This window comes from Anopheles gambiae, chromosome 2 (genome assembly GCF_943734735.2).
Source record: "Anopheles gambiae chromosome 2, idAnoGambNW_F1_1, whole genome shotgun sequence".
Lineage (NCBI taxonomy): Eukaryota > Metazoa > Arthropoda > Insecta > Diptera > Culicidae > Anopheles > Anopheles gambiae.
In genome coordinates, this window is record NC_064601.1 from 19,332,703 (window position 1) to 19,347,157 (window position 14,455).

General features: G+C 46.8%; 1 protein-coding gene across 4 annotated transcripts in view; it reads right to left on the minus strand.

Annotated features, from left to right (window-relative positions):
* Positions 1-14,455, minus strand: part of LOC1273644 (neural cell adhesion molecule 1) — a 235,028-nt gene that overhangs the window by 6,929 nt on the left and 213,644 nt on the right. For all 4 annotated transcript variants that reach the window (XM_061642366.1, XM_061642364.1, XM_061642365.1 and 1 more), the window contains exon 8: positions 340-461. In XM_061642366.1, coding sequence (XP_061498350.1) covers positions 340-461 — 122 coding nt within the window. The remainder of the gene's footprint in view (positions 1-339; positions 462-14,455) is intronic.

Sequence of the window (14,455 nt, forward strand, 5' to 3'; positions counted from 1 at the left end):
GACGCACTGGGCTGTTCATTCGTGTGCCCTTTTTTTCCTAAACCAGCCCAACTCGGTTTCGTCCACTGGGTGACTTCATTTGGAGCTTGCATGTGTTTGTGTACCCTGACCGTGCCCAAATGAAGCGTCCAACAATTTCGGTACAAGCTCGAGGATATTGGGCGAGAGTGTTCCCTTTTTTCTTTCCCCGCTCAGTATCACCATTTCCTTTCATCTGACCAAAACAGGGGATATTAGAAGCTCTATTCAGATCCGTGCCGCTATACAGAATGGCACGGTTGCACACACACACTACACATGGGTCGATTAAAATAAAAAAAAATGAATTCCACCACTAACCTGTAGTTGCCAAAGTCTTCCTGCTGTACGTGGCGTATGGTGAGCGTGTGCCGGTTGCCCCTGGACGACATCGTACGCCGGTCGGTTGGCTGCAGCGGAAATGAGTTCTGATTCCACGAGACCTGCCGCAAGAACGGGAAGAAGAGGAAAGGGAAGTGAATAGATGAGAATTTGTATGGGAGGTTGATAGTATGACGACGATGATGACGACAAAAAAAAAAGAATAGAAGCGACCACGTCCGGGCCCTCCCGTGGGACGATGAAATTGGGACAAAATGTTATTCGCCTTTCGCAGGAGCAGCATTAGTGCGAACCGATGAGACACTGGCCAAGCGCAACCGGGCCAAACCATTCAATCCGGGGGTTGTTCGAGGATCCCGGAATGGCTGGGAGGAGGGAGAGGGGGTTTGTTTGAACTTTTACTACACATGTGTTTTTTTGTTATTCTTGTCGTTTTCCCTTTACGAGTCTGATATTAGAATGTGTTCTGTGCGAGAGTGTTTTGAAGAGGAAAGAGGGCAATTTTTTTTAATATTCCTTTTGCTTGGGCCAGGACCTCATATTACTGGTTTGCCGTAGCACACGACAGCGTGCGCTATAGCTTGACTTTTGTTTGAATTCTTCTTAAACACACACACACACGGGACCAGAATCGGATTGCGGCCAATGAATGTACGACGAACCCTTTTTCAACGCAGCCGAGCGCATGTTTTGCATGGTTCGGTCACACATCGTTTGGTCGGTGCGGATGACTATTATTGCTTCACCAGACCGACAGGGACCGCCGGCTCTTCCATCTCTGCCGGGGTGCAACCATTCAAACGTACCGAAACGATTGACAATTGAATAAAGTTCCCACTGGTGTCGTCGCCGTCGTCGTTGCCCTTTGCATGGCGTGGTCAGCATTCGTGTGAATCCGCCCCCATTGGCGTGGGGATTTTCGTTCGGTCGTCCAAAAAATCGTGTACTACGAAAACGAGTAGTAGTCGTACAAGGAAGACCTAAAGGAATCGGCGAACCAAAAATAAACATTCCCCGCCATCGTTGTGTTTTGTGTCCCGGGTCGTCCTGCGATTGCTACCCCGAACCATCGCTGTCCATCTCCACCTTCACCCAGCCTAAAGTGGATGAGCAGCAAGCCGGTCACAACTGGCTGTGCCGAAGTAATAACGGTGAAATTTTATAACTCAATTTATTTAGCTTAATTGATTGTAAGGAAAATATGTCTGGTTCGGTCTGCCGGGCTGCTTGAGCCGCACAGGGCACAGTAATCGTTTTCCAACGGTATGCCGCAAAGTGTTTGGTTTGTTTGGGGTATTACTTTGCTTTTTTTACTGTGGTCGTTGTCTTCCGGTGGAGGGTGAAAAGCTTTCTGCCTTGTGCAGTTTTACGACCATTGGGCCGTGGAGGAGTTATTCATAGTTGTTTTGGTTTATCCAATGGGTGTTGTTGAAAGTTTGGTATCAATTCTTATAATCATATACCCTAAAAGATCACTAAGAATCTCGCCCCAGTACTGAGTCTTTTGCTATGAACTCACTATTTATTTAACGTTTTGACCATTTTTGATCGCTCTTGCATCTGATTTGAAGGATTAAATGAGCCAATCGCAATATATTGCTAATTTATGTACTTGTAAAGTACAATAGTATTTGTTCTTTATAAAAAATGAAGAATTTTATGCACAGGAATGGTGATATTTTCACTTTTTGTAGGAATTGAAGTATTTTGTATTTACAACTCTATTGTTATCAAATAAAAAAAATATACTCACATTGTTTGGTATTTTCACAGCAATATTAATACTACTATTTTAAACAAACAACAAATCCTTGCCACCAACGCAATGCCGTAGCACACCCCAAGCTCTTATCGATGCTGATGTCATGCTCGGAATCGCTACAGTCGGGTCCGTCGGTTTAGCGCTTTTGTGGTTTTCAACTAGGAACAAAATTTCCGGAATCGAGCGTGCAAAATATCCGCAATCCGAATCGAACCAGAACCACACAGAGGACGTAGGCGGGATGTGTGTTAACCACTAGCCGGGATCGTGAAAAAACAAGGAAAACACCCAAATACCAAACCCATTTTATCACCGGAACTACGCTTCACGGTATGCGGTTTTCGATTGCACCGTTGACGATGAGCCACTGTACGCAGCGGTATGCATGTTTTAAAACAATTCTCAGAATTGCTTTCTCGCTCGTATCATGGTGTTACTTCATTTTGTTTGAAGTTCGCTAGAAATAGTTTTTAGTCGTTCTAAGAACATACACGAGAAGGATGACTACGTACTGATACGAACATATCCAACGAAACATATCCAAAAACGAAAAAGTGTGGGGTTTGTTTTTGTTGTGACATCGCATAACAGTTTTGGGAATATACGTATCTCTTGTTTGATTGTTTTAATCAGTGCAAACCTAAGGACTGTTCTCACGCACCCCAGGAGTCGATTTTCCAACATTGAACCGACCGTAGGCGTTAACTTTGCGCTGTGGCAATGTAATTCTAATTAGCAACTCTCGCCCCCCCCCCCCCTACGTGGTTACGTGAGAAAATTGGCAGAAAATGCGTCGGAACCGCAAACGCAACTGTTCACCTCACCTTGACACGAGGGGAGGTGTTCGGCGCGCATCGTGTATGTTGCCTGTCGGCGTGGCTAAGCGATGGATGGCCCGATTTTGTTCACAAAACCGCAAAATCCAAACTTCAACAAGTTACACAAACATGTACCGGCCGCTTGCGCCACTATCCCCGGCCATGGGCGAATTTGCTTCCTTTCCAACAGCTGCGTAACACACACAGGGCTAACGATCGCGTAACATGTCCTCAATGTTGGCGGGGCGGGGTCCGGTGGTACCCCCAGATGGTCCCTAAAGCAGTGGGACAAAATTGCACGCTGCACGATGCGTTTCTGTCGGTGGTTTTGCTGTTTACCGAGATCGAAGGGAGGGGGACAGCGATCGCTCCAGCCAATTAATGGGCAAGTAAATGCCCAGCGGAATTGCACTCTGCATCGATGTATCGTTCAAGGTGCAGGTGCAGTATGGGTTGGGGTGTATTTGTACGGGTCACTATTTGGTGTGTGTGTGTGTGTGTGTGTGTGTGTGTGTGTGTGTGTGTGTGTGTGTGTGTGTGTGTGTGTGTGTGTGTGTGTGTGCAGAGGGAACGCTTTTGCTTCTGCTCGTGTCTTTACAGTGTACAGTGTCCATTGCATAAACATTGAAGGAATGTTGACTTTTGGTCGAGCAAATATAGCGAAACTAGAGCGAGAAATGGCGAACCTTCAAATGCAAGAATTCATTTGGTAGCATTTTCATTTTAACGAGCGATTGCACTAGGCTAGTGCGTTTGAAACGTACCGTCTTACACAAAGTGGAAAATGTGTGGATTACAGAGACGTGGAAACTTTCTGTTTACTTTATGTTCAATGCTTTTTGAGCAAGAGTTTATTTTGTTGAATAATCGATTAATTACGGAAGAAAGCTCTCTCCATGGAAATGAGACATTGGGGCCCTTTCCGTTGTAAGTTCGTAGGCTGAAATTTCAGCCTGTCTGCTGTTTGTATTGTACAGCAGTTTTCGAGCAGCTATCTAAGTAGGTATAATATACAGGTGGGCTTAGTCCAAGGTGTATGAATTTAGAAGGCTGATTTTTATCGCTTCTGTTTCAGAATGAATATTTTAAGAGTGTTCTGAGTATTCGTCAAGCCTCAAGAAAGTTTGTTTGAACAAAAGTTTTCACCCATCCTGTTAAAAAGTGATATTCAAATTTGGTTTAAAAAAACATACTATGAGACCACCTGGGCTACATACACTTTGATTCTAGATTCCACCACGTGAAATCTTCAATGCACCTTGGGGTAAATGTAAACAACACCGTGTTTTCGAGCAGGTACTCGAATCTAATTCTAACTTTGAGGCTAAAATAATCTAAACTGAAAATTGCAGGCTAGTTTTTTGTGTGGTTTTGTATGGAGTGTTTACATGATTTCAGCCTCCAACTGTCAAACTCAATAAAAAAAAACTGACTAGAATCGTGAAGAGCCCCATTCATAGATTTTTGGTTAAATAGTCAATTACTTGTTGACTTTTTATGTTTGGGAAAGTTCAGAGCAATGAAAACACACTTTGACTTTCGTATAGGATTTGGGGTTTTAGAATGCAGATACGTCATGAAACTGCTTTGCATTAGTTTACCCTAACTAACTCAATTCTATGAATATTTCATGATGTTCATACTCATATTTAATTTGCATGTAATCGAAAAAAGATCTAAATATTCAATTTTTAAGTGTTTACCGTACACATCCTCAAGAGAGCGAATTGTTGTTAATTGTAAGATATGTTGTTGTTTGAAGCCATTATTTGTTGTCATTAACATTACCCACAATGCACACAACAAAACAGAACATCCGAACAGGACAATACGAAGGTCAAAGGGCGACCACAATATCTTGCCCATAGAATTAAGCACTATGATTAGTTGATGGAGGCAAGCGACCGTTCTGAACTTGCACGAAACAGCCGAACACATCGCGCGTGTACTGTTAATTAAAACTCAACTCACACAGCCCCGGAGCCACGCTACATTCCCAATCAGCCCCACAAACCGGTAAGTGTGAGAGTATGGAATGAATTTTTAACACTTTGCTAAGCCTTTAATCGGTATGTTTTAAATGTTAAACTAATGCCCCGGCCTGTGCGACTGTTTTTCCTGCGGTCAAAATGTCGAAATCGAACAAAACCGCCACACTTTCCTGCCCAGTCCCATTGCTCGCTTCATCACTCATCACCCCATCTGCTGCCCATACAAACGGCCACCACTATCAAACGAGTGAGCTTAACCACGAATGTATGGTTCGGTTAGATACCCCGTGGGAAAAAGGTACGGCCACATTGTTCACAGCCGGTGCGTCCTCGGTTTCCCTCTCGAACAGGATAGGATAGGAGGTAAACAAATCGAGATTGCGGGTAAAAGGGTTATGCTAACGCAAACATACATCTCCCCTACTCCGCCCACCAGCAGCCCACCATGCAAAGCACACGAAGGATGAGGTTTGAGCTAATCCGCTGCCAAAACAAATTGGAATTTACGTGTTACGTGTGGTGCAATTTGCAGCATCTCTGCTATGGCTCTCTCTCTCATTCTCTATTCCCCCTTTGCGTAAAAGCTTTCCCTTTCGTGCGTCAATGTAGTCTCGCGGGGAAGCACGTGTTTTGCCAATCCCTCTAAATACCACCAAACTCCGACGGCTTGATCGTCGGAATTGCGAAAGAATATGGTATGAGAGTACACCCGGCAGCAACAAACGACGACGACGACGACGGATCAACGGATGTTGACGAAAATTTGCTCTGTCAAAGGCTCGTCCCTGTTCGGCGGCCAGCTGGTGTGGCGACGAACACACATCATCATTCAGTGTGAGATTTGGTCCCGGGATTTGTCCCGGGGTTAGTCGATGAGTCGTTCGACATGCCGTGTGGCTTTGGCTATGGCGGAACAACTTCTTCCACCGAGCGAACGTTACTGTGCGCACGTAGTAACGATTGCTTTGAATTGATTTTCATAATCCGACCATTGAGGTGGGGGCACACAAAACCGCCACACAATTTTGGCACTGTTTGCCGGTGTGTGTGTGTGTGTGTGTGTGTTTGCGTTAGCGTTGGAAAAACAACGCCCCAACAACGTTCGTCACGGTATAACGACAGCAATTACTTGAACGGCAGGAAGAACCCACTTGCGGATTAATTGATGTAACGGATTAAAGAGAAAGAGAGGCGAATTCGATGCAGCTAGTGTGTTTTTACTCCATGTTGGTCGGACTACAGCAAAACCCAAATGCTCGCCACCGCAGGAGGACACAAATCGGATAGAAAATAACATCAGCGCCGTAGATCCTTTTAACCGGCTTGGGCTGTGGATTTGAGGACTTTGGTTTGACCTCGTCCCGGCCTCACCGGCTCCTCCGTTGGACATCGGATAACCAAGGCAAAGGTTTAACCCCTTTTCAGCACAGCCAACCACTAACAATCGTAAGGATTGGGAGCTAAACTGTCTTTCTCTCTCTTTTGCGTCCCCGCCCCAGCACAACAATAGAAGGCGATTATACGATTGTGGTTGCTGCTGCATGGGAGCGGAGATGGGTGGATGGGGTTGGGATTGAAACCGATGTCTGGTCGACAGGCCGAGCCCGGGTATCTTCTCACTTTCGTCCTGCAAACTTACAGCCCATGGCAAACAAATAGGATTATCCCTTTTTTTTTCGCTCGGACCCGAGTTGGAGTGCCCGTGACACAACCCGGACCATTCCACCGCCCTCGTACTCTCGCTGGGGATGGTTGGCGTAGGCTGGCGTTAGCTCCGGGGGTATTTTTCTGCCGCTACGACAGAGAGAAAGAGAGAGTCGTGGGAGAGAATAAAAAAAAAAAACAAAACGTAGCTTTCATCGCACGAGAAGCTGTGTTTGCGTAAAAGACGGAGAGAGAGATTTACATCTTCTTGGGAGGATGGTCTTCCTGCCCGTGTACCATATTATTGTCTTTCCTTCGAAACGGGGCAGCCTTTTTTTTCGGTTGGGTTCTACCCACAATCCCCAACATCATTGTCCTTTCTCCCCCTCGGGGAGGGTCCTCCTGGGGCTGAGCGAGAGATTTAAAAACAAATGATGAATGTGACAATATTTTCGTATTTACGTGCGTACCCCGGACCCGGATTTATCCGTTTAACTGCGGCAAAGCGGATTACCCCCTTTTCCCGGTCGGGTCCGGCTAATGAGGAAATGGAATCCCTACTTAGCTACCGTCGCTTGCGTCGGGATGATCGGTTGTAATTTGTGTGCAAGAGGAAAGGCGTATTGTAAAACGAGTAGATTTTTCGTTCTTTTTTGGAATATTTGTTTTTAAATTAAAAATTCTAACATTTCCCATCGATTGCTACATGAGCGCACACCTCCATTAATAAGCGATTTGGGCAGAAAGCTTTCATCACTATTTACACTGTCAATTAGCATAACCGTTCGGGTCGCTCGGTTGCTGCTAGGGCTAGCCCGGTGGGGGGGGGGGGGGGTTTGAAAGCAAATGATAGTAATTCCGACGAATTAGAAAACGAAAAGCGACTGGTTGCAACTTCCGTTAGGATCATTAAATTTTACACTAATGAGAAATGTTACAAGGGGGGAAGTGAGAAGCACAAAGAAAACTTCATTTGCAAACACTTTCCGCAGTCCAATCTGAGCGCAATGCTCGGGACGAAGCAGTTGATAGAGAAGCGACCGTTTGAAAGAAATGGCCAACACAACCATTTTCACTTGCATTCGTGTGCCGCCAAGCCGTCTGTTGACGTCGCTAACGGTACATTGAATTATAGCGTCACCGATATAGTAACGCAGGAGAGCAGAGTGGAGCATTGCGCCATTTTTACGACAACCATCCCACCGAAACGACCCAAAACATCCGAAAACAACACCATCGAAGAAGTCGTTTCGCGCGCTTGACACACACACACACACACGTTGATTGATCATAAACCAAATGAAAACAGCCCACAAAACGACCCCATCCCATCGACTATTGTAGCGGGGACGATGAGGCAAACCCCGGTATGGGGTACGCGGCAGGTAAACAATAAACGTTAAATTTAACGTGCCAACTGGCACAATAGCAATAAACACGGGTTTCGCGAAAACGAATCAAAAGTTCCCGTATGCAATGGGGGAAAACAGAAAGCCCGCGAAAACACTCCTCGTACTACGAGCGGGAAAAAGGTGTTTTCCACCGACAAAGCACAACACAGGTTGGAAAGAGTTTCGTGGTGATTGTAACTTATTGCTTATTGAAAAATGAAAAGAGAAAGAGAGAGAGTGCGCGATAAGAGAGCGAAGAAAAACGAAACAACTCACCCGTTTTGGGGTGCACAAAGGTGAGACAATACCTTCCGTCCCAAAACCGGCCAAAAGGTATGCAAATAAGATCGGGTGGGGATGCGGTGAATAAGTTGATGTTTAAATTAATATACAGCGCGCGTATATATGTGCGAACGGTCTATCGCGATGCGAAAGACCGGGGGTGCTGCCCCGAATAAACTGTCAGTTGAGCGCAGGGAACGCACGCCGTGCGCCGGATACCAAGCTAGTCCCGCAGGAGCAGGGCCCCAGGATTGACGAGGAAGCTAAAAAGGAGTAAGCCGCAAACTACTCACAATCATCGTGCTACCTCGTTGCTTGTCGCGTGTGGTAAGGGGAACCTTGGGCTTGGGAAAATGAATTCCTTTCTTACCTTTTTGCCCTTTTTGCGGGTTTCAGACAAAAACAGGTGGCCTCCGCCTCCATTTGCGTGGTAGTTAAGCCAAACAAACAAACATATGAGGGCTACTACATTCCCCACACATATGGCTTTGTGTGTTGGTCTGTGTCGGCACATACTATCCAAGCACTCACTTGGGCGAAGGCAGAAGGAGAATATTCATGAATATAAACGATCGCCCCCTTTTTTCAGCGTTTTGCTCCGGGAATATGTCCCCAAAGGTGTTGGGTGTGTGAGTGTGTCCCCTATCTTTTAGTTTACACAATTTTCTCAACTGCAGAACGGTGGCAAAAAGGTGAACCACGGCGCAACAACCTCAACATCACTACCACCTCTAGCGTCGTTGTCCGGAGAGGTGGCTGCTGCCAGAAGGCAAACCATAAAGCTTAGTCAAATTGGGACCTTCCCCTGAGGAAAGGCACTCGACAATCAACGCTTATGGTACTGTCACTGTACCAGGGTGTGTGTGTGTGTGTGTGTGTGTGTGTGTGTGTGTGTGTGTGTGTTGCTGGTTTGCAAGGATAACACGGGCGGGCTTTTTATAAATAGTTGATGAAGCGATTGCCAGTGATTACTACCCCGTTGTTAGGTGCCAATGAGATTATCTGTCGTCGGTGATGATCTTTCGTCTGCATCGCAAGACGACCGGTTACCGGTCGCCAGGCAAGCCCATTTCTTTTAAGATGGCCATTTAGCAAAGTAAAATGGCCCAAACGGGGACAAAGGGCATGGGAGAGAGGGGAGAGATTGGCACCATAAGATAGTGAGCGAGCATGAATCTTTGAGTAGTGGCAGGCAGCAGAGGTTTCTGTCAACATCCCCCGAAACGAGTCGGGATGTGGTGGGTATGAAAATTTGTTAGGAAAATTGTTTACGATCGGTATGGTTGGTATGGACCCGGGGGGGGGGGGGGTGTGGGAAAGGTTGCACCATTCCCTGGAGCTGCACAGGACGTGCAAAAAAGGAGCATCTTTGCACCTTTTCTTATTAAGCTAGCAATCGTTTCCCTCGTCGATGGTTCGTGATTTAGTAACAGGTTTTATTCCCAAACGCCAGTCCCCAGACAAGAGCACGAGAAAGAGAGCGAGAGAAAGAGAGTTATTGCTTGGAAATAGAAACAAGATTAAATGATGGCCCAGCACCAGCAGCTGGACAGTAAACTAGTCAGCAAAGACGAACACGACCACTTTAAAATCCGTGCACATCACACCACGTCCGAGAGCGCTTTCATCTCGTTCAATCTACTTGATGCAGGACTGGCGGGACACCATGGCAGATTGATTTAAAATTGTGATTACAGCGTGCACTATAAATTATCCACCACCATCACCACCACCATCGTCGACTTGAAGCGCGAACTGGACTGAATTAGGAAAGCGCAACCGATCTGCCAGCCCGCCAACCCAGGGGCCAAATGGCAAATGGCTCGAGCTAGAGCACTGGAATCAAGGATCGGGATGAATTATTTATCACCACCTATATCTATCCCGGTGGTGGGGAGGTGATGGTGTTCAGCCCGATCACTTCTTGCAATCGGCGAAGCGGCGCGCATTTTCCTCGCGAAAAGCTGTGGCACTTTCTTCGATTAGATTTCACAACCTGGCCGGGAGTTTCGGGAAGCGGGACGCTGATTCATCTCGATGCGCTGCTGCTACCGATTGAATTCGAAATCGGTCCATAAATTTAACCAACCCACCGCACAAGGGAACTGGTCACACACACACAGCCACAGCACCATTCGCACCAGCCAGCCATTTTGGGAATTGATGCTGGAAGTTGTAAAATTTTATTTCCAATCCGGGCGCGGGAGTCCGCAATTTGGAGCAAAAGAGTGATTGACGCAGCGGAGACAGCAAGCGGGATGGGACAAATTATTAGCCTTTTGCTTCATCGTTTTCAAACTGCAGCAGGACACACACACACACAGCGTGTGGCACAGTAGTGTGGCGCGACCTCTTTCGTGTATGCAGCTGACCTTTATTATACTGCCGAGTTATTGCACCTTCTATGGTACATGGTGCTTCGTACGCCGCCCTGCGGGAGGTCCCGCCTGGAGGCTGTTTTTTGCTGGACAACATGCAGACCATGTTCCGTTGCTTTGTGTGTTGAGCTCTACTGCGGCGCTGTAGTATACCGAGAGGAAAGGTTTATTAAACCCAGAGCACATAATTTGCTTGCGCGTTGGGACCCCAACGTGGTACGCTGAGATGAAAATTAAACAAGCGAACGCACACCCGAACACAGAGCAAAACAATATTGGCTCGATTAGGGTGCGTGTGCAGCGCTTTATTAAAAGTTGCAGCCCGCAGGTGTGGGCGGTATGCTTGCCACCGGTGCACGGTGAAATGAAATACCCAAGAATAGCCGAGGACCAAAGCGTTCCGAAGCGAAGTGTGATAGGCGATCAGCAGCAGCGAATGGGGGGATGTACTGGATGTGTTTCATCCACCCCCCCCCCCCCCCCACCCACAGCACAGCAATGTCACAAGCCTTTGCACTCATTTATCATTTGCAATGTTCGCGTTCAGCTCTCCATTTGCTCGCTATACAATCCAGCAGCACCAAGCAGCAACAACTACAGGGCGACTGCACAAAAGAGAGACATCAGACGGTTTTGCGCGCACGCGATAAACCAAAAATAACATCACAATTCAATGAGTGGGAAAATTGAATTTCACTTCCAGTCCCATTTTCCGCGTCCCCCCTTCTGACAAACATCCCATTTCGCAACGCCCAATGACCACATTTCAATTGCGCCCTCGGTCCCTTGGTTTTTTTAACACATTCCCGGAATGCTTTATTTTTTCATCTTCCAACCATTACTCTCTCTCTCTATCTCTCTCTCTCTCTCTCTCTCTCTCTCTCTCTCTCTCGCGCTCTCTTACTCTCTCTCTACAGCTCTTTCCTCGTTGCGTGTTTGTTTGAATATAAACTCGGCAGAATCTTATCCCGGGAAGAAACGCCACCCGGCCTCACCCTGCTAAGCTCGACTCCACTTCTGCATCCGTCGTTGGTGGAATTGCACACAAGAAAATGCGGAATTTTGTTGCTCGGGGAGGGGCGAAAACAGCAACCGAAAGAAAAAAAAAAAGGAAAAGGGGTGGAAATGGGAAAATTGTCCTCGGAGCGCAGTGTGCGGACACAAATGGAACGTGCGATTGGCATTGTGTGTGTGTGTGTGTGTGTGTGTGTGTGTGTGTGTGTGTGTGTGTGTGTGTGTGTGTGTGAAGGTTTTTTGTCGATTTTTCATCTCATGTTATCTTCGCACTTTCCATTGTCCTTGAGCCTCGTGCCTTCCTACCATTGCTCTCTCTCTCACCCTCTGTCCCTCGATCAAACACTCCATGGTATGTATGGGCCAAATAAAAAAAAAGCAAGCCCAGGAAGACAGTTCAAACATTCCAAACTAATTCCTTAATATTTTCTACGTGCTCGGGATACAGTAATAAGCTTCATTTTTGGTTCTTTTCTTTACGCGTTGCTGGTGTGAGTTCTCGTTTTTTTGTTGTTGCTTTTCCTCTTCATCACCATTCTTTTGAATTCCACCACCTCAGTCGGCCGCTGCTAGAAATGTTCGGCAGCGAATGGTGAGGGACAGAAGAAGGGATGGACAAAAAAAAACACGCAACTGTCCCTGGTTTTCCTTTAACTTTTCCGCCCCCGGGGGAAATTTGCAGGATCGGCGCGCGCGCTGCAGCTTGTTCCGGGTAAAGTTGTTCGAACGGGGGCGGCGGAGAAAGGAGGTTATGTTTTTTTGCTTCTTAACGCTTCCTTTATTATTATTGATTTGAAATTTTATCACTTTTCACAGCTTCTTTCGCCGATTCGATTCGTTCGGTACAGAGCGCGTTCTGGTGGCGCGGGGATTGGCTATCGCCGAGGAGACGAGGGGTTCTTCTTCTTTATTTCTTATTACAAACCTTCCCACAAAATGATGTTTACCTCTCGCCGTTCTGGGGTAACTCGGGGAAAAACGGAATGTTTGTATGCTTCTTCGTACCACTGGTCGGAATTTGACAAAAAAAGAAGCAACTTTTTCCTATTTTTCACTCCACCACACTTCCAACCCCGTTCTGGCTGTTGCTGGTGATAGCCCGAATCGGTCACGGTGGCCATTCGCCCTTTTCTGTTTTCTTTCCCGCTCTTTTATCGTAATTTTTGTTCGATTGAATTTAGTGTTTCGCTTCCAGCTCGAGAACCTAATCATCTGAGCCCGTCAACAGCAGCACCACCACTACCGGCGGTGGAATACCGTGCTGCGGGCGATACGAAACGAACCAAACGGTGACGCGATTGCTGATGGTATTGCAGCGATAATGGATGCCGGCACCACCGATGCCGGGAGGTTGGGTTGAGGTTTTTCATTCGTTTGTCGCGGTTTATTTCGATGACATTTTCTTTTCTCACCCCATTTCCCCCATTCCGAATCGTGCGTGGAAAACGATGTGGTAAATTTTACGACGACAGCGTGCAGGAATGTTGATCGCAAGCCAACAATCTTCCGCTTTTCGAGAGGCACTGGCAGGTGATTGGACAACCACATTCCAAATAGTGATAAAGATTGGTGTTGTCTTTTGTGTCGTTTGCTTTCTTTAGTGTATTTGATGCAACACAGTCCAGAAAAAAAATGTGGAAAGATAAAATTTGTAAAATATAAAAAAAATCAGAAGGAAGATTCAATACTTCTCTACAAAGCTCATGCCCTTTTCATTGCAATTATTGATGTCCGCTACAGTGTTGATAATATTTCTACTTTGCTTAACACATAAATGGTCGAGAGTGAAGTAAAGAGTAAACGCTAATGCTTGGAAAGGATGCCAGAAGGAAGACGAAAGCAACGAAACGAAGCTCAACATAACTTGCAGCCAAGCAACTGAGCTGCGTGATTTAATTAGCTTATATATTTTAAAGGATGCACTCGCCTTCAATGACTTCATTATTTGGTTCAACGCCACACGAACCCAGTACGGACATGCTCCCAAATTCCACCCCTTTTAGCCCAAAAGCATCGATGCGTCCGCTCGTGTTCAATTTGAGCGAATGCCGTCACGCTAATGGCTATATTCGCTTCACCAACAGACACACACACACCCTAGCGAGTATTGTCGGCGGCAGTAGCAACGAACACACGCCATACCGGTGCACATCAGCTTAACCAACACACGGAACACATGTTTGCATCCGTCCTGCGAGTGCCTCATAAACGTGTTCTCTATCGCACATCATTATCAGCAACTCATCAGCTGTAATGGCACAGTGCTGGCAATGCCGTGGCGCCACACGTTTGCTTCCAGTGCCCAGCGAAGGTGCAACGCAGGCGTTTCGTTGGCGATGGCGATGACAGTTCAAGCGAAAAGCTTCCTTCCTTCCTCGGCGGCTTCCTATCTGAGATTGGAGCATCTTGTGCGCTGCAGCTGCTGCTGCTGCTAGGCCGACACTTCATCGTTGCCCGATGATGAACTGGACAATTGGCTTCCTACTCGCAAGATGGAAATGACCCTGTCTGCGATGATGGAGAAAGCACACACACACACACACACACACACACACAGATGCTCACAAACACAGCATACATTGGTGTACGGTAGAAGCACTATGAGCAGCGTTAGCGCGCCCGATGACACGCCCGCTGCCAAGCAACGAAGCCGACGACCTTTATCGAGCGCATCAACCACACTTGGCGGAGATATTGGGTCGAGGATTATGAAATTAATTTATCAAAACAAAGCAAAACTTTGTTGCCCCCGTTCGATGAACGCTGGAACGGTGGCGTACATTTGCAGTGCCAGGTCGCTTGTTCGGAAGGGCTT